The sequence below is a fragment of the Macrotis lagotis genome, chromosome X (genome assembly GCF_037893015.1).
Source record: "Macrotis lagotis isolate mMagLag1 chromosome X, bilby.v1.9.chrom.fasta, whole genome shotgun sequence".
NCBI lineage: Eukaryota > Metazoa > Chordata > Mammalia > Peramelemorphia > Peramelidae > Macrotis > Macrotis lagotis.
In genome coordinates this window covers 121,883,331-121,908,325 of record NC_133666.1, presented here as the reverse complement: position 1 = coordinate 121,908,325, position 24,995 = coordinate 121,883,331, and the positions used below count along the sequence as shown (strand labels likewise).

The 24,995-nt window shown below is 33.8% G+C and overlaps 1 protein-coding gene across 3 annotated transcripts in view; it reads left to right on the top strand.

Annotated features, from left to right (window-relative positions):
• SMG1 (SMG1 nonsense mediated mRNA decay associated PI3K related kinase) overlaps positions 1-24,995 on the top strand; it is a 121,759-nt gene that overhangs the window by 57,083 nt on the left and 39,681 nt on the right. For all 3 annotated transcript variants that reach the window (XM_074200742.1, XM_074200741.1, XM_074200743.1), the window contains 17 exons: positions 5,808-5,938; positions 6,275-6,436; positions 7,098-7,216; positions 7,900-7,987; positions 8,090-8,191; positions 8,606-8,746; positions 9,222-9,421; positions 9,786-9,982; positions 10,069-10,233; positions 11,034-11,188; positions 15,988-16,130; positions 16,295-16,496; positions 17,444-17,553; positions 20,396-20,543; positions 20,917-21,076; positions 22,017-22,137; positions 23,589-23,837. In XM_074200742.1, the coding sequence (XP_074056843.1) occupies positions 5,808-5,938; positions 6,275-6,436; positions 7,098-7,216; positions 7,900-7,987; positions 8,090-8,191; positions 8,606-8,746; positions 9,222-9,421; positions 9,786-9,982; positions 10,069-10,233; positions 11,034-11,188; positions 15,988-16,130; positions 16,295-16,496; positions 17,444-17,553; positions 20,396-20,543; positions 20,917-21,076; positions 22,017-22,137; positions 23,589-23,837 (2,593 nt within the window). The remainder of the gene's footprint in view (positions 1-5,807; positions 5,939-6,274; positions 6,437-7,097; positions 7,217-7,899; positions 7,988-8,089; positions 8,192-8,605; positions 8,747-9,221; positions 9,422-9,785; positions 9,983-10,068; positions 10,234-11,033; positions 11,189-15,987; positions 16,131-16,294; positions 16,497-17,443; positions 17,554-20,395; positions 20,544-20,916; positions 21,077-22,016; positions 22,138-23,588; positions 23,838-24,995) is intronic.

Below are 24,995 nucleotides of genomic sequence, written 5' to 3'. Positions count from 1 at the left end.
GGAGAAGGCAAAAGAGTCAAGCAGTTGATTCCAGTCTATCATCAAAGTACCATTACATTAGACCCTAATGTTTCAGTCTCTAATCCTTGTATATGAGAAAGTAAAAAATGGGACTAAAATGAAAATTAGCATTTTCAGACCAAGAATACATGTGAAAAATCTGTACCTTTCATGTAACAAAATTTTGAGTGTGTTCAAATGTTAATTATGTAACTCAAAGTGATAAAGATAATTTACAATTGCAAAGAGCCTGTTTGAGTACTGAAAATGGCTATCAAGATTATATTAAGGACTCAAATATCAACAATATTTGTCATTATAAATTTAATACTTACAATCTATATGTATGTAGAGTAGTAAAGCTAGGAGAAGGCAGCAGGCCCAGTTTCATAAATAATGTTTTGAAGTATAACATGATCACAATCACGAAGTTTGTGGAAGGTGTAAAGAATAGAAGGTTCCACTTTTATTGCTCATACAGAAGAAACTTGATTGAAGAGTGCTCCTTTAACAAAATAATCAATAATCTTCAGATAATGTCAAGAAAGGACAGGGAAATTTGTTCAGTTGAATGAAGTGTCCATTGAATTAGTCCATCTCAGGACATTATATTGGATAGAAATAGTTACTGGACAGCGATCTGACCTGGATGCAGAGTTGAATAAGAAGAAAAAAGACTAGATTACCTTTAAGAAATTATGCAGGGGAAGCTAGGTGGTACAGCAGGTAGAGCACCAACCCTGGAGTCAGAGGTCCTGAGTTCAAATTTGTCCTCAGACACCTAGTACTTATTCAACTGTGTGACCTTGGACAAGTCACTGAATCCCATTGCCTTGCAAAAACAAATCAAAAAAAGAAAACAATTATACAGTGCCTTGAAATTAAAATACCATCCCTTTTCTCTTTGTGATGCTGACTAAATCATGAAATAATTTACTTGCTCTTTATAAAGAGTCAATATCGTAGGAGTCCCCAGTGACAATCAAGTTATATATGATAGACTTTAGTATGTGATAGCCTCTTATAATCCCTGAGTTAAAATGTAAAAGTTACTATCCAGAAAATCTGTCATTATGAAAAACTCTGGAGGAAAAATAGGTATGAGCTGGACCTTTATTGGTCAGTCCATTTTATGATGTCTCAGGCACTCTTGGTAGTTTTTGGGATACAGGAAATTCATATTGTGACAGGGGAGGGGTGTGTGTGTGTGTGTGTGTGTGTGTGTGTGTGTGTGTTTATACAGAATAAAAGTTGTGGAGGTGATCAGGAAAGGCTTTGTATAGCAGAGAAGTTCTTAATTTGAGGGGTGTAAACTTAAAATTTTTGTTTAATATATATATATATATATATATTGATATTGATAGGCTTGGTTTCCTTTGTAATCATGCATAGTTTATCTATGCTTTAAAAATCATTCTTAACTTTTTTTAAAAAGAAAAGTAGAAGAATTTAATATCTACTAGGGGCAGCAGGAAGTCATTGCAGTTGATTGAGTAGGAGAGACAAGTGGTTTGAGTTGTACTTCAGAAAAATCACATTGGCAGTTCTGGGGAAAGATATGAGGCAGGGATAATTACTAAGAAGCTGTTACGGTTATTTAGGTGAGGTTTGATAAGAGCCATGGCTGTTTGAGAGAAAGGAATTAATGCAAGAGATGCTGTAGAGGTAAAAAAGACAAGATTGGATGTGACAGGTAGGGAAGAAGGAAGAGTCAATGATAAAGCTGGGATTATCAACCTGGGAGATGAAAAGGATGGCAGTGTCATCCACAGAAGCACAAAATTTGGAAGAGAGGAGCTTGGGTGAGGAGATTGAATGGGGAATCTGGATGAGTTCAGTTTTGGACATGCTGAATTTGAGATGTTTCCATTAACACCTAGTTCGAAATGACTGATGATAAAAAAAACAACTGGTGGTATGGGGTTAGATACATATATTTGTGAGACCTGGAGAAAGGGTAGGGGGAGGAGAGAAGAGAAAAAAACTTAGGAAGTAAAGACCTTCCAGTTAGTTGGACATGATCTGAAAGGTGTCAGAAGAGAGGTGGTATGAAAACCCAGAAAAGAGAGAGCATCCAGGGTGAAGAGGGTGGCCAGCAAGTGGGGGAAGAAGAATTAATGACTGGACAAACACCATTAATATTTGACAATTGAGAGAGCACTGGCAGCTCTGGAGCACATAATTTTGTTGAGTGATGTTGTTGAAAGTTAGATTCCAAAGGATTGCCAAAATTAGTGAGAGGAAAGGATGTGGGGTCATAAGTATAGACAAGTTTTTCAAGGCATTTGTCTTAGGAAGAGTAGAGTGATGAAAGACTTTAAATTGAGTGATCAAGGCCTTTAACTTGAGGGGATGGTAGGGTCTAGCAAAGAGTTTTTTAAGCATGGGGGAGACTTGAATCCTTATTTAGGTAGCAAAAGAATAGGTGCATTACATAATAGGGGTGGTGGCGCAAGAAGGAACACTGATGGTTCAGTCTTCTGTTTAGAAGACATGAAGAGATGGGATCAAGGACAGGATCAAGAATCCTTTGCAAGGATAAGGGTTATGACTGAGGAAAAAAGGAGTGGGAGATAAGTATCTAGGGTTTTTGTTTTGAATGGAATGAAGGGAATTCAGTTTGAATGGCTTCAGTTTTTTTGGTAATAAAGAACCTTGGGACTTCCTCAGCTTGATAATGGAAGGTGTGGAAAGCTTGAAGAGATGAGAAAATTTTATTTGAGTTTTACAGTTTTCCCCCCAATCTTACTTCCTACCCCCCCACAGAAAACTATCTTTACTTTGTTTCCATGTTGTACATTGATTCAAATTGAGTGTGATGAGAGAGAAATCATATCCTTAAGGAAGAGACAAGAAGTCTAAGAGGTTAACAAGATCAGACAATAAGATATCTTTTTTTCCTAAATTAAAGGGAATAGTCCTTGAACTTTGTTCAAACTCCACAGCTTCTTGTCTGGATACAGATGGCACTCTTCTTTGCAGACAGCCCAAAATTGCCCCTGATGGTTGCACTGATGGAATGAGCAAGTCCTTCAAGGTTGAACATCACCCCCATGTTGCTATTAGGGTGTACAGTGTTTTTCTGGTTCTGCTCATCTCACTCAGCATCAGTTCATGCAAATCCCTCCAGGTTTCCCTGAAATCCCATCCCTCCTGGTTTCTAATAGAACAGTAGTGTTCTATGACATGCATATACCACAGTTTGCTAAGCCATTCCTCAATTGAAGGACATTTACTTGCTTTCCAATTCTTTGCCACCACAAACAGGGCTGCCATGAATATTTTTGTACAAGTGATGTTTTTACTCTTTTTCCTTGAGATGAGAAATTTTAGAGTAGTTTCTGTGGGGAATGAGATAATATCGATAAAAGTGGGATCGACAGACTGCTTTGCTCCAATAAGAGCCCATTTGAAATTAAGTATTATAAATTGGTCACTCAGGTTGTGAGATTTCCTCCATTTCTTTTCATCAGCATGTGAAGAGGAGAAGATGGAAGGAATAATCCAGAGTTCATCTTTTTAAAGAGATTAATGAGAGAACAAGGGATGAGTGCTGAAGAACAGAAAACAGTATAGATTGAAATGGCTAACTATTGGCTTGAAATTGGAGGGAGGAAAGGGAAACTTGTGAAAGTACTGATTTTTTTGGGGAGAAAGTTGTTTAGGTAAAGAGGGATGATAGGAAACTAAGGTTAGATAAGAGCAGTTTCTAAATAGGGAAGTGGGACATTTGTAGGTAATGAGATCTAGTGTATGGTCAAGTGGGATGAAGCAGTGTGTAGTGAGTTTTTAAAAGGTTGAGAAATTGGAAAGTTGGGGCATTTGAGGAAGCATCTTTGTGGGCAGAGTCCTCTAGTATGAGGCAAGAGTTTGGGAGGAGAGGACATTAATGAGCCAGTTGCTATACTTTTTGAGAAAGGTGAGAAACTGGCTTGGGTTCTGGTATTCTATAGCCAACATAATTTGAATTGGGTGGAAAATTTTGATTGAGCAGACACAAAAGGAGAAAAGGTTGCTAAGTGAAGGGAGTAATGGGGAGATCTGAAACAATTTTCCATCTCCTCCAGGAAGTATTGTATTGTAGAATGTGAGAGAAGGATGAAAGGTGGGAAATATTTTTAATTCCCTTAAAACAAAGTATAAAAATATTAATTCAATTACTTGCTTGCATTCTTTTCAACATTTATAAATATTCAATATAAACTTTATTCAATATAAAAATTTAAAGGATCCTATAGATTTGGGGGGAAATCATTCTCATATTTAGCCCCAGGATGCATTCTTTAGAGGGGAATTCTATGTCAGTATAGATTTAAAAGATGGGATTAATGTAAGGAAGCTATCTAGTTTGAAGAGTTTGTATACTATGGAATGAGAATTTTAAATAGGCAATAGGGGAGGGGATGAACCCTAGGTTAGAGTTGGTCATTGGAGATAAACATTGGGGATGCTGGTGAGATACCTCAGGGATTGTTTCCTCCTAAATTGATTAGTATAGGAATGGAGAGAGAAACGAGGAGTGGGTGGCAGAGAGCACTAGTTGATTAGCCAGTCCTGGATCTGGTTTCAGCCACCTGTATGTAACTTCTCCTTGATGGCAATTAATGAATTCGTTAATTTTTCAAAGAACTGCCAAGTATTATTTCTTTGACTTCTTTGTAAAGTTTTAATTTTTACCCTTAAACAATGTATTATTTTAAAATATCAGGAGATTTAAATCCTCTTGAGTTTTATGTTTCTTTTATGTTTTGTTCTAATGGCAAACACATCTTACTTGGTTAATTTAAGTGAGTTTCTGTTTGAGAAACTGATCTGGACTGGGACTTAAATGCTTATCTTCAACCTCTCTCTATTAAATTCATGCCCAGGTTACCCTGTTTACTCCTCACAGGGACATAGATCAGGGCTAGAGGGGATCATTTTAAGGTTATCTGGTTCACTCTCCTCATTTTAAAGAAGAAATTGAGGCCCAGGGAAGTTAAATTATTACCTAAAGATCATGCAGGTAGTAAGTAGCAGCGCTAGAATTTGAACCTAGGTCTTTTGACTTCTAAGCTAGTTTTCCTTCCTCAATGCTGCCTCTTTTTATAGCAGAACTATTAAGGTTATATTAGTGGTGTTAGACTCACCATTAATCTTTATATTAAGATTCCTGCAAGGCCTTTTTACTGACTTGTTTAAAATATAATGTTAACTATATTTTATTGTATTATTTGAATATTTCCCAATTATTTTTAATCTGGTTCCAGTGGCACTGAAAGCTGCATTGACTACCTTTTTTCTGTTCTCTCAAACTCTTAACCATTGAAACTATCACGACATAAAAATTATAAGGAAATTTTGCATGTGGAATACCTTAAAAAACTAAGGCAAAGGGGCAGCTGTGTTGCACAGTGGATGGAGCACTAGTCCTGAAGTCAGGAGGATACAGCGTAACACATAAGACTTACCTCACTGTGTGACCTTAGGCAAGTCCCTTAACCCCCATTGCCTTTCCAAAAGAAAACACAAACCAAAAACAAAACAAAAAACTGAGGCATAGAAATGAATAAATAACATACTGATAGAAAAGTTAATAGAGAAGAATGAATTTCACTTGATACCTTACCAACTAAAGTTAGAGTATAGTGACATTCATATAACATAAAACAGTAGATCCCTCAATTCCTTGGCGTTTCTGATTTACATGTTTAAATCTATAAATGTATTTATTTGTTTTCAGTATTATCAATATGTTTTAATTTGTCCTCAGATGGTTTCTAAGGATTTATTCTTAAAGAAACATTTTTTTGTGTGTCCTTGTTTAGATGTGGGCGTTATCTCCAACAGTCTTTGCACTACTGAGTAAGAATCTAATGATTGTGCATGGTGACCTAGCTGTCCATTTCCCTGCTATTCAATATGCAGTTCTCTATACCTTATATTCACATTGTACTAGGTAAGATTTTTGCTTTGAAAATGAACTTAAAGAATTGCGCCACCTGGCCATACCTACAATTATTACTTTTTATTTTATTTTATTTTTTTTTCTCTCCCCTTTACTTTTTTCACCCAAGCAAGTCTATCTATATTCATGGGGGGGAGGGTATTTTGTTTACTTGTAAACAAGAGTATTTTATTAATGTAAAAAAAACATTTGTACAAAATGAGAATAAAAAATAAATTTAAAAAAAGAAAATGAACTTAAAGAGATTTTTGAAAATTATGCTAGTTTGGGTTGGGTGTTACTAACTTGATAAATTTTTTTATTTATTCAAACTTTTGTGTTTTCCAGGCATGATCACTTTATATCCAGTAGTCTTAGCTCTTCATCCCCATCATTGTTTGATGGAGCAGTAATAAGTACTGTAACAACAGCCACAAAAAAGCATTTCTCAATCATACTAAACCTCTTGGGAATTTTATTAAAGAAAGACAACCTCAATCAGGATACCAGGTAACATGGCAAAATTTTAATATTATGACTTCATTCCTAAATTGATTCTTTGACTATTGTCTTAAAATATGAACAATTTTTAAAGTAAAGAGGAGGTCATATTTTCAAATACTGGTTATATTGAGGCAGCTAGCTGACACAGTGATAGAGTGCTGGACCTGGAGTTAGAAAGACCTAAATTCAAATTAACTAGTTATTTATTCCTGATCATTAACCTCTGATTGCTCAATTTCCTCAAATGTAAAATAGGGGGTAATAATGGCACTAGTATGATTGCTTGTTCTAAGATTTATATAAGATGATATTGGTAAAGCACTTAATCCCAGTACTCAACACAGTATATAAATGCTTATTCTCTTCTCTGTTTTGAAGCGTTTGTTTTTTTTAAAATTCCTTTAAAAAGAATCTATTCATTAAAAAAAGAATATTCAAGGACATACATGAAGACTTCAGCTATCTTTGTCTAGAATCCTATCACAATGCTTTGAGGGTTTATTAAATGAAGCTTTGTTAGAAATTCTCAACTATTGAGACAAAATGATTTCTTTTAAATGAACATCATTTTACAAATAGTTGACATTTGAAGCTGTGAAAGTCACTTTTTTAATGTGTGCATGTGTGGCATATATTTTTATATTTGCGATGTATAAATTTATTTTAGGAAACTACTAATGACTTGGGCTTTGGAAGTTGCTGTTCTGATGAAAAAGTCTGAAACATATGCACCTTTATTCTCTCTTCCATCATTCCATAAGTTTTGCAAAGGACTTCTAGCAAACAGTAAGATTTTTATTTCTACTCAAACTTTATGGAATTGAGCATATCCGGTTACAGAAATTATGAAAGATAGCTGAACATACCTATATTTTTCTTATATTCTCTTATTAATACTTGGAAATTCTTGCATACAAAGATTTTGAAGTTATATTGAAATACTCTGTTCATAGTTTAAAAGTTCCTTAGATTTTGTTTTCATCAAAAAGTATTTTGTGAATAATATCTGAAGAAGCATTAAAGTAATTTTGCTAAATGTGTTTGTCTTTGTAAAGAGCAATGACTTGCGTCCTATAGTCATCTGAATTATATTAGGGTAGCTGGATGGCACAGTGGATAGAACACTGACCTTGGAGGGTGGGAGTTTCGAATCCAACCTCTGACACTTAATAGCTGTGTGACCTTGGGCAAGTTAGTTAACCCTGATTGCCTTGCATCAAGGACAATCTCCTGTCATCCTGAATTATATCTGGCCACTGGACCCAGATGGTTCTGTAGGAGAAGGTGAGGCTGGTGTCTCAGCACAGCTCCCCCTTATTCAAATCCAATTCATGTGCTTGAACATGGTATCACCTTCCTGATGTCATGGTTAAGTATATTACATTGGTCTTTGACTCCCAAGATCAGAAGATATGATATAAAACAATTTTAAAATTGTTTTAAAGGATCACTTTTTCTTGTTGTTATAGCCCTTCTTGAAGATGTGAATATCTGTCTTCAAGCATGTAGTAGCCTACATGCACTATCATCTTCCTTGCCTGATGACCTTTTGCAAAGGTATATGTTAAGAAATTACATATTTTTGCTTCCTCCTTCCCTCTACTCCACAACAAAACCCTTTATCTAGTAATTTCCTGTTTTCCTTTTTTAAAAATATAGGTGTGTTGATGTATGTCGTGTCCAGCTAGTCCATAGTGGGACTCGTATTCGACAAGCTTTTGGAAAGTTGTTGAAATCTATTCCTTTGGATGTTGTCCTGAGGTAAAAAGATTTTGAAATAAATGTAAGAGAGCATTTTCTTGAGCAACCAAACAAACTTCATTGAAAACCCCCACTTTACTGTTACTTCCAAGTCTTAGAATTTTGTAGCACAGGGGGAAAATCCTCTGCATATAGTTCTGTTTTACATATATTGATCACTTTGCTGAGTTTGCCCAGTGAAAAAGAAAGACTATTGTTTCAGTTAGAAAACTTGTAGAAAATTTGATGAACTATTAAATAGTTATATATGCTTTCACATAACATCTGTTAAATATAAGGTTAATTTTAGAACCCATTTAGGATTTTTTATTTTATAGCTTAAAATCTGTTTTATGTGTTTTTGAAGCATTTCTTTAATTCTTTGAAACTTAAATCTTTAACTGTTATTTAATATAGAATTTTCTTTTCCTGCAGCAATAGCAACCACACAGAAATACAAGAAATTTCTTTAGCTATAAGAAGTCACATGAGTAAAGCTCCAAGCAATACGTTCCATCCACAAGATTTCTCTGATGTCATTAGTTTTATTTTATATGGGAATTCTCATAGAACTGGGTAAGAAATTTTATTTACTGACAAAGTTGAGAAAAGAACTACAAATTGTACTTAAATAGTTTTACTCCAGCCAACTATGCAATAGAGGAACAAAATTACATTCTTTCTACTTGTAGTAATCAGCATCAACAGGAAGAACTATTCAGATCTAGTACAACCAAAGAACTAACAATGCACTTATCTGAAAAAAAGTGCTAGAAAGATTGACTTCCTAGAAAAGTGCTTAACTCTTTTGTCCCTAGTATTTCAGAAGATCTGTTCTGTTGATGTAAAGAATGGTAGAAGATAGGAATAACTTACTCTAATCATTTAAACATTCAATAAAATGTAAGTTCCTGAGGGCAGGGACTGTTCTCATTATATCCCTAGTTCTTTGCAGAGGCTGGTGTGCATGTATGTGCGCGCGCACACACACACACACACACAAAAGCGATGTTAAATGATTATTAAATTAAACATAAAAACTCTTTTTCAGAAAGGATAATTGGTTAGAGAGATTGTTCTACAGTTGCCAGAGGCTAGATAAGCGTGACCAATCAACTATTCCACGAAACCTTCTAAAGACAGATGCTGTTCTTTGGCAGTGGGCTATTTGGGAAGCAGCCCAGTTCACTGTTCTTTCAAAATTAAGAACCCCTCTAGGCAGAGCACAAGATACGTTCCAGACAATTGAAGGTGATGTTAAAATTTATACATTTTTTAAATATAATTTTATTATGGTAGTGCTTTTTTATCTTTTTTATAAAGTTACTGATATAGATAATGAAATAAAAGATAAAATCAAGACTTTGTCAAAATTTAAAGCATAGGTATAATTGTATTCAATTTACCAAACTACTTAAATGAAATTGTATTGTATGCTCTAATACATTAAATAGCAGTCTTTTCTGAAACAAATGAGAAATTATCCTAAGTGTATCTGTTTAAATATTCTAATTTTTTAGTGAAGGATTTGATGTTAGTATTTTTTGGATTTCTGTGATATTTGATTTTATAATTATTAAATTTATTCATTTGGAATGTAATCAAATGTTTATAGGAATCATTAGAAGTCTTGCAGCCCATACGTTAAACCCTGATCAAGATGTTAGCCAGTGGACAACTGCAGACAATGATGAAGGACATAGCAGCAACCAGCTTAGACTTGTTCTTCTTCTGCAATACTTAGAAAATCTGGAAAAATTAATGTATAATGCATATGAAGGATGTGCTAATGCATTGACTTCACCACCGAAGGTTAGTGTCTTAAGATTTGTGATATTTGAGATTAAAATATATTTTTAATTTTAATAAATTTAATCTTTTCATTTTTTATTCTGAAGGTCATTAGGACATTTTTCTATACCAATCGTCAAACTTGTCAGGACTGGCTAACTCGAATTAGACTTTCCATCATGAGAGTTGGGCTATTGGCAGGTCAACCTGCTGTGACTGTAAGACATGGCTTTGATTTGCTTACTGAAATGAAGACTAATAATATATCTCAGGTAAAGACTTTCCACATAATTCATTATTTGACTCTTATTTTGAATACTATGGCTAGCTCTTTGGTAGTGACTTTTTTTACTACTGAAGTATGAAAAACTTGCCATTAATTTATCAAAAGTATATTCAAGGGGCGGCTAGGTGGCGTAGTGGATAAAGCACCCGCCCTGGAGTCAAGAGTACCTAGGCTCAAATCCAGTCTCAGACACTTAATAATCACCTAGCTGTGTGGCCTTGGGCAAGCCACTTAACCCCATTTGCCTTACAAAAACCTAAAAAAAAAAACCCAAAACCCCCCAAAAACAAGTATATTCAAAATCCACATTACTAGTATAAAATGATTTTAATATTGTCAAAAATCCACAGTAATTATTTCTTTTTAACATAAGTTTTTATTGTATTTTCTGTTGAAATAATCTGAAAATATGCACAGTGTACCATCCTACTTTTTGCAAAGGAGTAGAGTGGAGATGTCTTGTCCTTTTTCAGTTTCACAATAGTTATGTTTATTTTAAAGTATTCTTAGATCCTAAAATAGCTTTATATGATAATGTATTGAAATTTTTTGTCTCATTTCATCATCCCTTTAATAATTTTTAAAAATTGTCAATTTTTTAAAATAGTATAGCTTACTAATAGCTTATTTTGTATAATTTTGAAATCTTAAGAAAATTTTTTATATGTATTATGTATCTTTATAAATATTGATGCATTTTGAAATAGGCATTCCATTTTAAATAAACTGGTTAATGTATTAGAGTATGATAGAATAAACTTTAATTCTTCTGAATATTGTTTCTAGGGAAATGAATTGGAAGTAACAATTATGATGGTTGTAGAAGCACTGTGTGAGCTACACTGCCCTGAAGCTATACAGGGATTAGCTGTGTGGTCATCTTCAGTTGTTGGAAAGAATCTTGTCTGGATTAATTCAGTAGCACAACAGGCAGAAGGAAGGTAAGAGAGAGGGAGAGGGGTGGGGATAGGCATTTAAATTTTGTAATCTAGCTAAAAGCAATTAATTTTCAATTTGGTAAATTGAAATGTAGCACACCATATTTTTACACGAATAGTAAACGTGATTTCTGAGGGTATGATATTTAGACTGTTCTCCATGGATATGAGGAAAAAACATAGGAAAGAACTATTTATAGTGAATTGGATGAATTTTTTTCTTGCTGGTGGCCAAAGTTAGCTGAATCTTAAATTTTGATGTCTGGGCTCTTCTCTAGCAAAATGTGCCCCTGCTCTCAATTCTTTCTTTTAAGATCTTATGAATCATTATTACTGGTTTCTCAGTGCTGCTCTGCCTGTCTGATAGTAATTAGATACCCCCAATGCCAAAGAAGACAGTTGCTTCCATGCTTCCCCCTTTATAATTCATCCTCCGAAGTCACCAAAGTGATTTTCCTAATCTTTGCTCCACGTGGCTTTTGAAGCCATTCACAGCCTGGAGCTATTCCACTTTCACTGGTGCTCTCTGCGACCCTTCACTTCCTTTATGGTATATCCATTAATCAGGAAATGTTAGATGTCTTCTGTGTGTTATTAAAAGTGGGACATAGGTCCCATGATGAAAGAATCCCAGTTCAGTGCAGATACTTGGATGGGGGGAGACAAGCCTACATCTAAAAATGCTCAGAGTAAATACAAAGCAGTGCAGTATGAAAGCACTAGCAGGTAAAGGGCTCAGAAGAGGCATTGGTGAGATGCCTGGGGTTGAGATGAGAAGGAAGTTGTTACTATTTTGGAGAGCCATCAGTACAAAATTGTACAGTACAGAGTATGATGCTTGTGGAGTAGGTTGATTAGATTGAGCCCCCACAGTGTGCTCAAGCAGAAATGGCCAGTGAGCCTGAAAAAATAAGTTGTAAAATCTGACATGGTCAGATTGAAACTTGAGGAAAATAACCTTAATTCAACCAAGCTGACCTTGCTGTCCTTTAACCAAAACAGTGTTTCTTCTGTCTTCCCTTTCTTTGCCTTTTCACTAGACTCTCTGTCTTGCCTGGGATGTTCTTTTTCCTCTTAGGATACTTAGTTTATTCCAAAGTTCATCTCAAGTGCTACATTTCTACATGAGACCTTTCTCAGATCTTCAGTCCCTAGTGAGATGACTTTTTATAGATTTTGGGAGAGGCAGTACAGTGGAGAGGCTAGGAAACTGACCTTGGAGTAAGAAATACCCTGGGCAAGTCACTTAAGTTCTTAGTGTCCTATCTCTGTAAGATTTTAAAGAAGTTGATGATTGTCATTGGAAGCCTCTATGCTAATGAAATTATCAATTTGGTTAAAGACACAGCTTTTTTTGAGGATGGGGAGCAGTATATCTAAAAAACTTAACTCAGTGCCTCAGGGAAAAAGCATTTAGTAAATTCTTGTTTTTATTGTTGTTGTTCAGTCATATCCAACTCTTTGTTTGCTATTTCTCAGGAAACTGAGACACAAAAGATTTAAGGAACTTGCCCAGAGTCACACAGCTAGGAAGTGACTGGGGCTGGATTTGAACTCAGAAAGAGAAGTCTGACTAATTTCCAGTTTGATGCTCTGTCCATACTCCATTGCACTGAGGCTAGAACTAAAAGAAATTCTATTTAGAGCTCTCATAGATGTAGAGTTGGAAAGAATTTTTAAAAGCCAGTGAGTTGGGGCGCTAGGTTGGTGCAGTTGGATAAAGCACCGGCCCCGGAGTCAGGAGTACCTGGGTTCAAATCTCAGATCTAAGAGTCTCAGACACTTAATAATTACCTAGCTGTGTGGCCTTGGGCAAGCCACTTAACCCCATTGCTTTGCAAAAAAACCTAAAAAAAAAAAGCCAATGAGTTCAACCCCCCTCATTAAAGATGAAGAAGTCATCCAAGAGAAGTTGTGGGATTCCTGTTTCATCAGCATCTGAGGCAGAAATTGTGCTCCAAATTTCTGGTTCACCTGCCCCCTATTTACCACCCCAGTTCAGCATAGTGTCCACTGTGCATGTCAGTTGTTCAAGGAATCTGGGGTTCTGGAGGGCTCTGGCAATGGATTCAAGCTTCTGAGAAGGGTTTAGGTGTGAACATACCTTATGTTACATGACTGTCCCAAGTTTAAGCCTTTTTTTCCCCCCTTTGGTTTTTGCATTGAGTTTAAGTGATTTGCCCAAGCTTGCACAGATAAGTAATTATTAAGTGTCTGACACTGTATTTGAACTCAGGTCCTCCTGATTCCAGGACTGATGCTCTATCCACTATGCCACCTGACTGCCCCACCAAATTCAAGCCTTCTTGCAGAGGTTTTTCAGAGCAATTCTCTGATTGAAGAGATCAAAGGCATCTCTAAAGTAGTAGTTGTAGAAATTATATTTCTTCCTATGGTGAAGAAGGAACACCTATAAACACCTGTTTATCCTGTAATAATGCAGTAATGCCTTACACTTGAATTAATACTCCAGAATTGATCCAAGACTTTAACCTTTTATCTCCTGGTCTAAAATGGGTGCGATGTCAGAATTGGTAAGCCCTTTTTACAAAAAAGGAAAGAGAGAAGATTAGAGAGGCAAAGTGATTTACACCAGCTCTCTTCCTAGAGATGGAAAGTACATTCTATTTCATTTGGTCAAGTACTTATTTAGTGCTTGTTATGGATTGGCTCACTTTTGTATGTCCTTTGTTCTCAAGGAAGATCAATCTACATCAGAGAGCTGATGCCATGACCTGCAAGGGAATTAAATTTGACTGAGTTGTTGCTGTACTGAGTCATCGGCCTCACTTTCTTCTGTGGAGCCATCTGAGTCCAATAACGACTAGAGAGAGAGCCCTGAATTTAAGGCATTCAGAGTTAAGTGACTTGCCCAAGGTCACACAGCTAGTTATATGTTGAGTATTTGAGACCAATTTGAACTTAAGTCCTGCTGATTTCAGGGTCAGTGCTGTAACCACTGCGCTACCTAGCCACTCTTATTACCTGCAGATTATATGCTACAAGGAGGAATAAAGACATTTTTGAATCAAAATCTGTTGGTTTCTCCTGTGTTTCAAAAGACAAAAATTAAGACTATTTAGGTGTTTATAAATGTTTATAGACTTATGGTTTCTCGATACTGTGTTGATCTAAATAGAATCTATACTTTTCCCTCAAGTATAGAAACCTTTCTATTTATATTTAGTTAGAAGTGTAAAGGAAAACCACTTGTTTTATCTGGAATTTGATAACAACTTACAGAAAATACTGTTTTGTCAAACTTGACATTCACATTAGCATTATATTATACTATTCAAAAATGTGTTCTTAATTTTTTTCTAGGAGCTTCATGCTAGTGTTTATAAAAATATTTTGTTTTTTTTTCTTAAGATGATAGAAATATTTATTGTCCATTTTCTGCTTCTTATTCTTACCTTCCTAATAATGTTGAGACCCATTATGGAATTCAGTAATTTTATATTTTGGAGTTTATTTCTCATTCTTGTGTAAGTTACTCTGATTTTCAAAGGCTATGTTTGGCACTATCAGAAACATTAACTTTTTTACTTTATTTAGTCTTCATTGTAGTAAATAGGGCATTGAACCTAAGTTAAAGGCAAGACAGTTTAGATTCATTTTTCAATCATTTTCAGTGTTTCCTTATCAATAAAATGAAAAATTGATCTTATGACCTCTGGAACTGTGATCCTCATTTTCTTGTCATACTTGAAAAATTAGAGATAAAATTTGTCACAAAGAAGTTATCTCCTCAACTGTGCCTGGCAGTGTGTGCAAGATTCTTTAATCTTAATAAGTCCTAATTTTTCTTTAAATCTATGCTTCTCAGTAAAATTATACAATGTTGACTTTTATTTTGTTTATCATTTCATTATAGTCATTGTGTATATTGTGTTCCTGAATCTGTTTATTTTACTTTGTATCAATAATATTTTCCCACGGTTCTACAAATTCTTCCTATTTTCTGTTTCTGGCACAATAATCCATTATTCTTGTACTATAGCTTTTAACATTTTTGCAGTTGATGGGCACCTATTTTGTTTCTGGTTCTTTGCTACTACAGAAAATACAATAAAGACTTTTTTAAATTGAGACTTTCTTTTCACATGTAACATGTGAGTGTGAGACTACATGAGTTTTGCTTAGTAGTAGGAATTGATTTGTACCTATTCATTTACTTTTCTCTGGTTCCCCTTTTGAATATGATATAAATCAGTGTTATTAAATGGACAGACCAAAAGAAAAGCAACCCAAACCAATTAAAATGCAATTGAGAAATGTTAATTTAAGAAATAAATTCAAAATAAAGTCATATAACATAGATAATGTTGATGTCCGATTTTTTTTCCTTTGTCAGTGATCCACACAGAGATCTCCTTCTATTTGAATTTGATACCACTGATAGATATTTTCAAGATGTTTTTGTATGAGACTAGGGAGCAGATATTTTCAAGATGTTTTTGTATGAGACTAGGGAGCATATAGAGAGACTAAAGTTAACATGAGTTATGTAGAGAGTAAACAACATCTTGTTATAATCATTATTATGCAAAAAACTTAGCTTGAATAAGTTGACCATTATTAGCCTGTTTCCTCATCTATACAGTGAAAGAGCTGAATTAAATGGTCTCTAAAATCCTTTCTGGTTCTAGGATCTATCATATTATTACTGTGAATTTGTTTAATTCCAGAAACATTAATTTCCTCATGTACAAGCTGCTGCAAAGATAGTATATCTAGTTATAGATACTCTTCAGTGAAATGCTGGTTCTGCATAAAGCTTTTTTAAATTTATATTTAAGGTTTGAAAAGGCAACCATTGAATACCAGGAGCACTTGTGTGCCATGACAGGTGTAGATTGCAGTATAACTGGATTTGATAAGTCTGTCTTGAAGCTGGCCAACTCAAATAGTAATAATGCCAGTCCAAAACATTCTCTGAATGGTGAGTATCATTAATTTATAGTATTTATAAGATTAAATTTGACATCAAACATTAATTTTATGACTGACAGATATATAATTTGAGTTATATTATTTTTATTAACGTTTTGAAATACTTAGATTTATCCTGAGCTTAATTTTTTTTTAATTTTATGTGATTTATAGGTGAAGCTAGAAAAACTGTTCTGGCTAAACCAAGTGATTCTTCCCCTGAGGTTATAAATTACTTGGGCAATAAAGCATGTGAGTGTTATATCTCAATTGCTGATTGGGCTGCTGTACAGGAATGGCAGAATGCTGTCCATGACTTGAAAAAAAGCACAAGTAGCACTTCCCTCAACCTAAAAGCTGATTTCAACTACATAAAGTAAGAATTTTTCTAGAATTAATTTTATATTTAGTACCTAAAGTGTGAGATAATGATTTGAATTTATGTTTGAAAATAATACATCTTTGTAAGTCATGCTATTTTCAACAATCTTACAAATCTTACAAAAATATGCTTATTTTTCTGTTTTCAATTAAATACTTTTTGTTAAGGGAGTTATTTCATGGTTGTGATTTTTATGTTAACTTTGTGAATTTCCAAAGAGGGTTACAGCCATTCAAAGATTGTGACTATCAGGGTCAAACATTCATGGATAGGGAGAAAGGAAGTGAAGAGGAGAGCTAGGGAACAAAGCATTAATGAGTTTAATCCAAATTAATGACCAGTACGACATTATGAGTTTGGAAATTATAGCCATAAAAATAGTATTAGGATGTTAAAAGGAGGAGGTAAATATAGAATAAACTTGCTTGTTGTTTTAAGGCTAAAAACACCAATAGCTTTTTGCTCACTTTTGAAAACTTTTTTATTATTTGTCTATGAGACTAGTCCATAGATATCTTTTTCTTAGTAAGTCCATGGCTGTCTGGGAATTAAAAGCAGTTTTCTTTTCTATTTGTCCCTAAGTCACATAGCTTGATGTACTGAAGGAATATGCATGAAGGATGGATGGGCTTTTGTAATTATTTGTCAATATAATCTACTTTTTTTTTTTTGTTTTGAAGGCACAGTGAGTGGGGTTAAGTGGCTTGCCCAAGGCAAGCTAGATAATTATTAAGTGTCTGAGGCTGGATTTGAACTTAGGTACTCCTGACTCCAGGGCAGGTGCTCTATCCACTGTGCCACCTAGCTGTCCCTAAAACCTACTCTTAAATCCTTTCTTTTGATTATAATAAAGTAGTCATATTATACTAATGCTTCCTCCAGCAAATTTTGGATAAAAATATGTTATAACATTTTGAAAATAATTAATGATTTAATTACAGGTCACTGAGCAGCTTTGAGTCTGGAGAATTTATTGAATGTACTGAACAGTTAGAATTATTACCAGGAGAAAACATCAACCTACTTACTGGAGGATCAAAGGAAAAAATAGGTATGTAAGTAAGGTTATTTTTATAGACTCCACATCCCTAAATCTATTATTTAAGTATATGTTAAGAAATCCAGAAATTAGGACATAACTAGATATCTTCAAATATTTCTGAGTCAGTGCCAGTCTATAAAAACAAATTTGACCTATTACTATATATATATATAAATTGGATTTAGTCAAATTTAAAGACATTTAAAAAAAACAAATATCATGTATGCACACACATATATACACATATATATGTGTCAAATAGTACTTTTTGCTTTTGTAAAATATATGACTTTTTAAAAAACGTTCTTATTGACATTTTATATCATCTATATTTCCCAGTATATCTCTTTCTCATCCCCTTCCAAAGAACCAACCCTTAAAAGAAAGAATAAGAAATGGCTCAGCAAAAATAATTCTTGTAAACTTACCAACATTTCAAAAAAAGTCTAACATTATCAGTAGTGTTCCACACCCATATTCCCCACCTTCTAAAGAAGGGGAAGAGATATACTTTGTCATGTCTGTTCTTTAAGGCCAAACTTGGTTGTTTCAATTTCACAGTATTTAGTTTCAGTTATTGTTCTTTTCATTTTGTGTGTGTGTGTGTGTGTGTGTCTGTGTGTCTGTGTGTCTGTGTGTCTCTGTGTGTCTCTGTGTGTCTCTGTGTGTCTCTGTGTGTTAATTGTATGTTGTTTCCTTGGTTCTGCTTACTTCACTTGATATTAGCTTATAGTCTTCCTATGCTTCTCTGTATCCATAATCATCATTTCTTACAGCTCAGTAATATTTCATTACATGTCATGTACCACAACTTGTTTAGCTTTTCCCCAATTGATAGGAATCTCCTTTGTTTCCAGTTCTTTGCTACTACAAAAAGCGCGACTATAAATATTTTGGTATGTATGGGGCTTTTCTCTTTAACATTTATCTCCTTAAGGTAAATACTTAGCAGTGGAATTTCTGTGCATAGTTTAGTCACATGCTTCACATGATTCCAAATTTCTTTCTGTTAATGATTGTAGCAATTTACTGTTCACCCTCAATGCAGTAATCTTTTATAGCTCCTCCAGCATGTTTATATAAATAAGCATGCTATCTTTGCCAGTTCCCTACATATAAGGTGTGAAATCTTGAGTTGTTTTATGGTTAATTCAAATTTGTATTTCTCTTGATATGAATTGTTTGAAATATTCTTTCATATTTTTTATATATTTCTTTTTTATATAAGAAAACTATAAAACCAAAAGCTAATATTTCATATAAAGGGAAACGTTAGAAGTTTTCCTAATAAGTGAAAAAATAAAGCAAAAAATTCCTCCTTTCCTGTTTTAGATGATGGTGGTGGTGGTTATGATGATGGTGATGATGATAGCTACTAAAGGGTAAAGATAGGTCAAATTACTTGCCTGAGATCACACAGCTAGGAAATTTTACAGAGCAGGTTTTAAACTAAATTCTTATGGACTCTAATCCTGACACTCTTTTCTTGACAACCCTGGCTGCTTCTGACTGACGTACTTCTAGAAATACTAGCAATAGCAGTAAGGGAAAATCTGATGGATGTACTTCAAAAATTCCTTTTGAATCAACATTGATTCTAATTGAGACTAGCTAGTTTGCCCAGTGAGAGGGGCATTAGACTTGGAATCAAGAAGACTTTTTTCCTCAATTCTTGGATAAAATAAAAAATAAAACTGCCCTTTGTAACTGGGTAACACAAAAATGAGTTAGAGCAGTATCTAGAACCCTGGATCTGAAGTAATGAAAATCTTAGTTCAAATCTGACCTCATGTACTTAATAGCTATCAGGACAACAAATAGGATCTCCTACCTCCCAGGAATGTTTTGCAAAACAAATGAGATAGTGTTTGTAAAGCACTTAATATAATTCCTGGCACATCGTAGGTACTTTATAAATACTTATTATCTTCCTTTCTTGAAATAATTGTTATTAGCAGGATTCAAATTAAGTAGCATTTCACTTTAATTATAGAGAACCCAGAACAAAATAATAGAAAGGCAAATTCTACTGACAGTGCATTCTATAGGGATAGCTGTGTGGTGGTGTGATACACTGGTCCAGGGTCAGAGGACCCTCAAGTTCAAAACCAGTCTCAGAAACATGACACTTCCTAGCTGTGTGACTCTGGACAAGTCACTTAACCCCAAATTGCCTTGTCAAAAGAAAAAAAAATCACAGTACATACTAGACTCAGTCTGCAAAAGCACACTCAGTACCTATTGACAAAAATTCAAAATGTTTTTTTAAGAAAAGAACAATTTAACTGAAAAAATACCTAGAACTTGGTAACACTACATAAAGTAATTTTCAGATTTAGTGTTACTAGGAACTGTTATTGGAACTGAAACATCTTTGTAAAAAGATTTCAAAAACCTTAATCATGAGATTTTTATTTCGTTTGATAAATTTAAAATAGTTGTGTTATAATCTGTTTTATCTTCCTATACATCCCTTGAGAAGACCATGCCATCTCTAATAATTGTTGGCCAAAAAGTCTAGATTTGCTTCAGATAAATACTTCACTTGTACATATCCTTAATGTATAAAAAATTTGAATAGTATTTCTGGGAAATGTTCTTAATATTGTAGTACAATTACAGATTCTTAGTCCTCAAGAATAAAATTCAGTTATTGGATTGAAAATTTTTTAATTTCCAAGTAACAAGCAGGATTAGTTATATTTTCCTTAGATTTTAAAAGAAAATTTCACTTAATAATAATAAAATTTGCTGTGACGACTTTTTTAAAACTTGTAATAATTCACTGACATTTTATTAGGATATAAAAATGTGAAATACCATTTTTATGAGATGAATTTCATTTTTGTAGATATGAAAAAGCTACTTCCTAACATGTTAAGTCCAGATCCAAGGGAACTTCAGAAATCCATTGAAGTTCAGTTGTTGAGAAGTTCAGTTTGTTTGGCAACTGCTGTAAATCATATCGAACAAGAACAGAAGTGGCAGTCTATAACTGAGTAAGTTTAAGAAACAATTTAAATATATTTGAATGTATCATTTTGCTAAACATACATAAATATATCTCCCTTTTGGTTGGTAGGATTTTGGATTAAGAATATTCTAATTATATAATTGCATTGACCTTGTTTTGTGTGTATATAATTCATCTAATCATAGGAATGCTAATTGACCAGATGAATTGTGATTTCAAAGGAGCAAAAGATTAAAATAATTAAAAAACACAAATTATGGCATTTCATTATCATTTTATAATTGAAAAATCAAGTTGTTCCCATCTTAAGAAATCAATATGTTATAGTGTCATACTTTTAAATAATTTGAGACACTGTTTAAAGTTATGGTAAATAGCAAACTTTTTTTTTCCTCCAGAAATGTTGTAAAATATTTGAAGCAAACATCACGCATAGCTATTGGACCTCTGAGACTCTCTACTCTAACTGTTTCACAGTCTTTGCCAGTTTTAAGCACTCTACAACTGTATTGTTCATCTGCTTTGGAGAATACTGTGTCAAATAGGCTTTCAACAGAGGTATATTTCTATAAGTATCAATTTTAATATTCATGGTTAGGCTGTTTTCTGATCAAGTCCTTATGGAGAAAGCATAAATAGTCTCATCTATTTATATAATTTTTATATTAGTGACTGAATCTTTCTTATTAAGTGAAAACCTATGCCTGTTAACTCAGTATTTTTTGTGTCTGATTTGAAGTGAGAAATTATTGCTATTGGTTATCTATGTTGAGTTTAAACTAACTATGCTCATGAATGGAGGTTGAATGGGAAGGAAATCAACTTTTTAAAAAATTGTCTATTAGGGGGTGGCTAGGTGGCGCAGTTGATAAAGCACCGACCCTTCAGTCAGGAGTACCTGGGTTCAAATCCGGTCTCAGACACTTAATAATTACCTAGCTGTGTGGCCTTGGGCAAGCCACTTAACCCCGTTTGCCTTGCCAAAAAAAAAATTGTCTATTAAAATTTTTTTTGCATTATAGTTGCTTTGTGTCTTTTATAAGTCAGTGTTTATATTCTCTTAGCTCTGATCAGAATAAAGAATGGTTTTTTGATTTAAAAGTAATTTTTTTAAAACATATTATACACATTAAAAACATTCAGACTTGAATTAGCTGTAGAAGAAATTTAATGTGATAGAGAATGTACAAAAAAAATGGACATGAGAAGAAACTTAATATCATAGTGAATATGCCAAAAAATGGACTAAACCTTCTTCTGTAAGGAGAATTTACTTAACTGACCCATTGCTAGGAATATTACACACACACACACACACACACACACACACACACACACACATTAATGGATCCTCAGCCTTCATTTGAAATCACTGCCTGGGTTAATTTGTTTCAGTCAGTTGTGTCATTCTGTGATCATATGAGCTTCATTACCCCAAAATAATGAACTTCTGACAATTTTTTATGATATTCTGATTTATGTAAATTTTTTTTTGCAGGACTGCTTAATCCCACTTTTTAGTGAAGCTCTGCGTTCATGTAAGCAACATGATGTAAGACCTTGGATGCATGCACTGAGATATACTGTGTATCAGAGTCAGTTACTTGAAAAAATTAAAGGTATGCATATTTCTTCTCTCCCTGCACTACTTTTTTTTTATTGGGGGGGTTGTTTTTTAGGTTTTTGCAAGGCAAACGGGGTTAAGTGGCTTGCCCAAGGCCACACAGCTAGGTAATTATTAAGTGTCTGAGACCGGATTTGAACCCAGGTACTCCTGACTCCAAGGCCGGTGCTTTATCCACTGCGCCACCTAGCCGCCCCCTGCACTACTTTTAAAATAAATGTTCAAATGAATTACAGAGTTAATATTCTTAGATCTTGTTAACATCTTTGCAAAAACCTGTATTTTTCACAGAACTGTTTATGAATAATACCTGTCAGCACTGAAGAAAAATGCTTTTTAAGTTATTTTTGCTTTTTAAGTAGTATGAAAATCTCATTTACAGTTAAAAACCAGTGTTTATTGATATTGCAATATAATTGAATATTAACCATTGTAGTATCCATTGGGGAACTGAAATACAGTCAGAATGTAATAAATAAAGGTTTAGATCATAAACATTGATAATAACTATGGATTTTTAGCACAAATGGCTTCCTGGGAAACATACTTTTTTTTCTCTCAATCTATGTATCTTCCTGTCTTGAACAATTCTCACTCTGAAGATGACCCCGAGGGGAAAGGCAACAAGAGACTGGAAAATGTTACCTATTCATTTACCTGTCCCCTTGCTCCTAGCTTTCTGTCTCATAGCCTACTTATGAACAAGATACTCAATAGTTACCTTTTTTTGAATGCAAATTCATTTCTAAAATGAAGTTTATTTTCATGTTTTTTGAAATACATATTTTTATGTGTTTTCCTTTCATAAAACAAATAGAAAAAAAGCATACTAGATGCTAAATCAAAAGACTTAAGATCCAGCTCTAATACATTACTATTGTGGACATGGGCAAGTAATAAGACTATAATAATGCTTGTTAATACCTGCTCCTTTACAAGAGTGTGAGGAAAGCATAATGCGGCCTATAAAAGTGTTAGTTATGAATATGATTTTCTATTTTTATTTCCATCCATTATATTTAAAAAGGTAGTAATTGTTGGTTGGTTGGTTTTTCTGGATTTTTTTAGGTTTGATCTGATAAATCACTTATTTTTTAAAAGGGTGATACTTTTACATATATATATATATATATATATATATATATATATATATATATATATAGCCAAATTATATTGAAATTCCATGCATTTCTAAGATATCGTTTTAACATAGGACTGCTATATAAAAGTCAGATTTTGTTTAAAGTAATTTAGGAGAAGGAGAGTAATGAAGAATTGGAAAGGGAATAGTGAAAGTGTTCTGTGTTTGGATCAATGTCCTTTATATGTGAAGGTTTTCATTGGCAGAGCCTCAGTGATTTTTTATAGCATAAGTAGGTGCAATTTGATCCTATGCCTGACTTGAGTGTCAAGCCAAATAACAAATATTTGTTTTCCTCTTTACAGAACAAACTGTTCCAATTAGAAGTCATCTTATGGAACTGGGTCTTACAGCAGCAAAATTTGCCAGAAAACGGGGAAATGTAGCATTGGCCACAAGATTGCTTGCACAATGTAGTGAAGTCCAATTGGGAAAAACTACTACTGCTCAAGATTTAGTCCAGTATTTTAAAAAGTTGTCAACACAAGGTCAGGTAGACGAAAAATGGGGACCTGAACTTGATATAGAAAAAACCAAACTGTTATATACAGCAGGTTAGTATAATATTTATATTAATAGACTTAATATTAAACTAAAGGAAAAATCATTGAGTTAAATGGTTAATCTAAAGAGTTGTAAGAGGCAGCATCATTTAGTAGATTGACCTGGACTCAGATCCAAGATGAATTGGGGTCTAGGCCCACCTCTTCATACTGACTTTTGTGACTTGGGCCAAGTTCTTTAACCTCTTGGTGCTTTAGGTCAAAACAGAAAACTCAATGAACAGGATATATTTATTTAACAATAAATATTTAACGAAATCAAGGAAAATGAAATAAAACTTGATTAATGTTAATTTGTAGTTGTTCTGAGTCAATATGCAGCCCCCCAGGGATCTGTTTGTATTTGAGTTTGCCTCCAGTACTTTAGTCTGAGACTATAGGTTACAGAGAATGTATAAATCTGCATTGGTAGAAAGAATTTCTTTTTCCTTTAGAAAAAATGTTCCATTTAATATAATGGTTTATCTTAATTGCAATGTCTTTTATACTATATGGAATAAAAATATTCCTCTGACTCATTGTTTGTCATTAAGCATATGTATTAGATTGTTTCTTTATGACAAAGTTACAGATCATTTATTAAGTATATAGGTCCCTGGAATGAAATGGATATCATATGTAAATCCTAGAAATCAACCTATATTTTAGTAATTGTGTTGAAGTTACTTAGCACTGTACAATTCCTTTTTTTTCTTGTTTCATTTTACAATCAATTTATATGTATATATAGTTCTTAAATTTGACACATAATTTGGGGAAATCTAAGGGGAGGAAGGTAGGTATGAAGTATGTTGAGTTGGAAGGCTTATTTCAGATTGTAGCTGGAACATAAAACCATTTACTGAAGAAAAGTAACTTGGGGCTTTCTCTTTTTTTTTTAAATGATAAAATTTTTTCATTGGAATCAGGTTCAGTTTAAGAAACCTTAAGAATTTGAAGGGTAGGGCAAGATTTTCCCTAATGGCTTTCATTTTCTAAGAGCATCCTGCTTCATTGGTTGTGTTAGTGAGCAGGTTTTGTGGTACGATAGTTTTCTTCCATGGTGTTTTAGAGAATAAAAGTACAATGATTTGTGGTATTTTAGAAATGAACTGAAAATTTTGTTACTTTAACCCCTCTCTTATTTTTGGCATCTAGTAATCATTATCA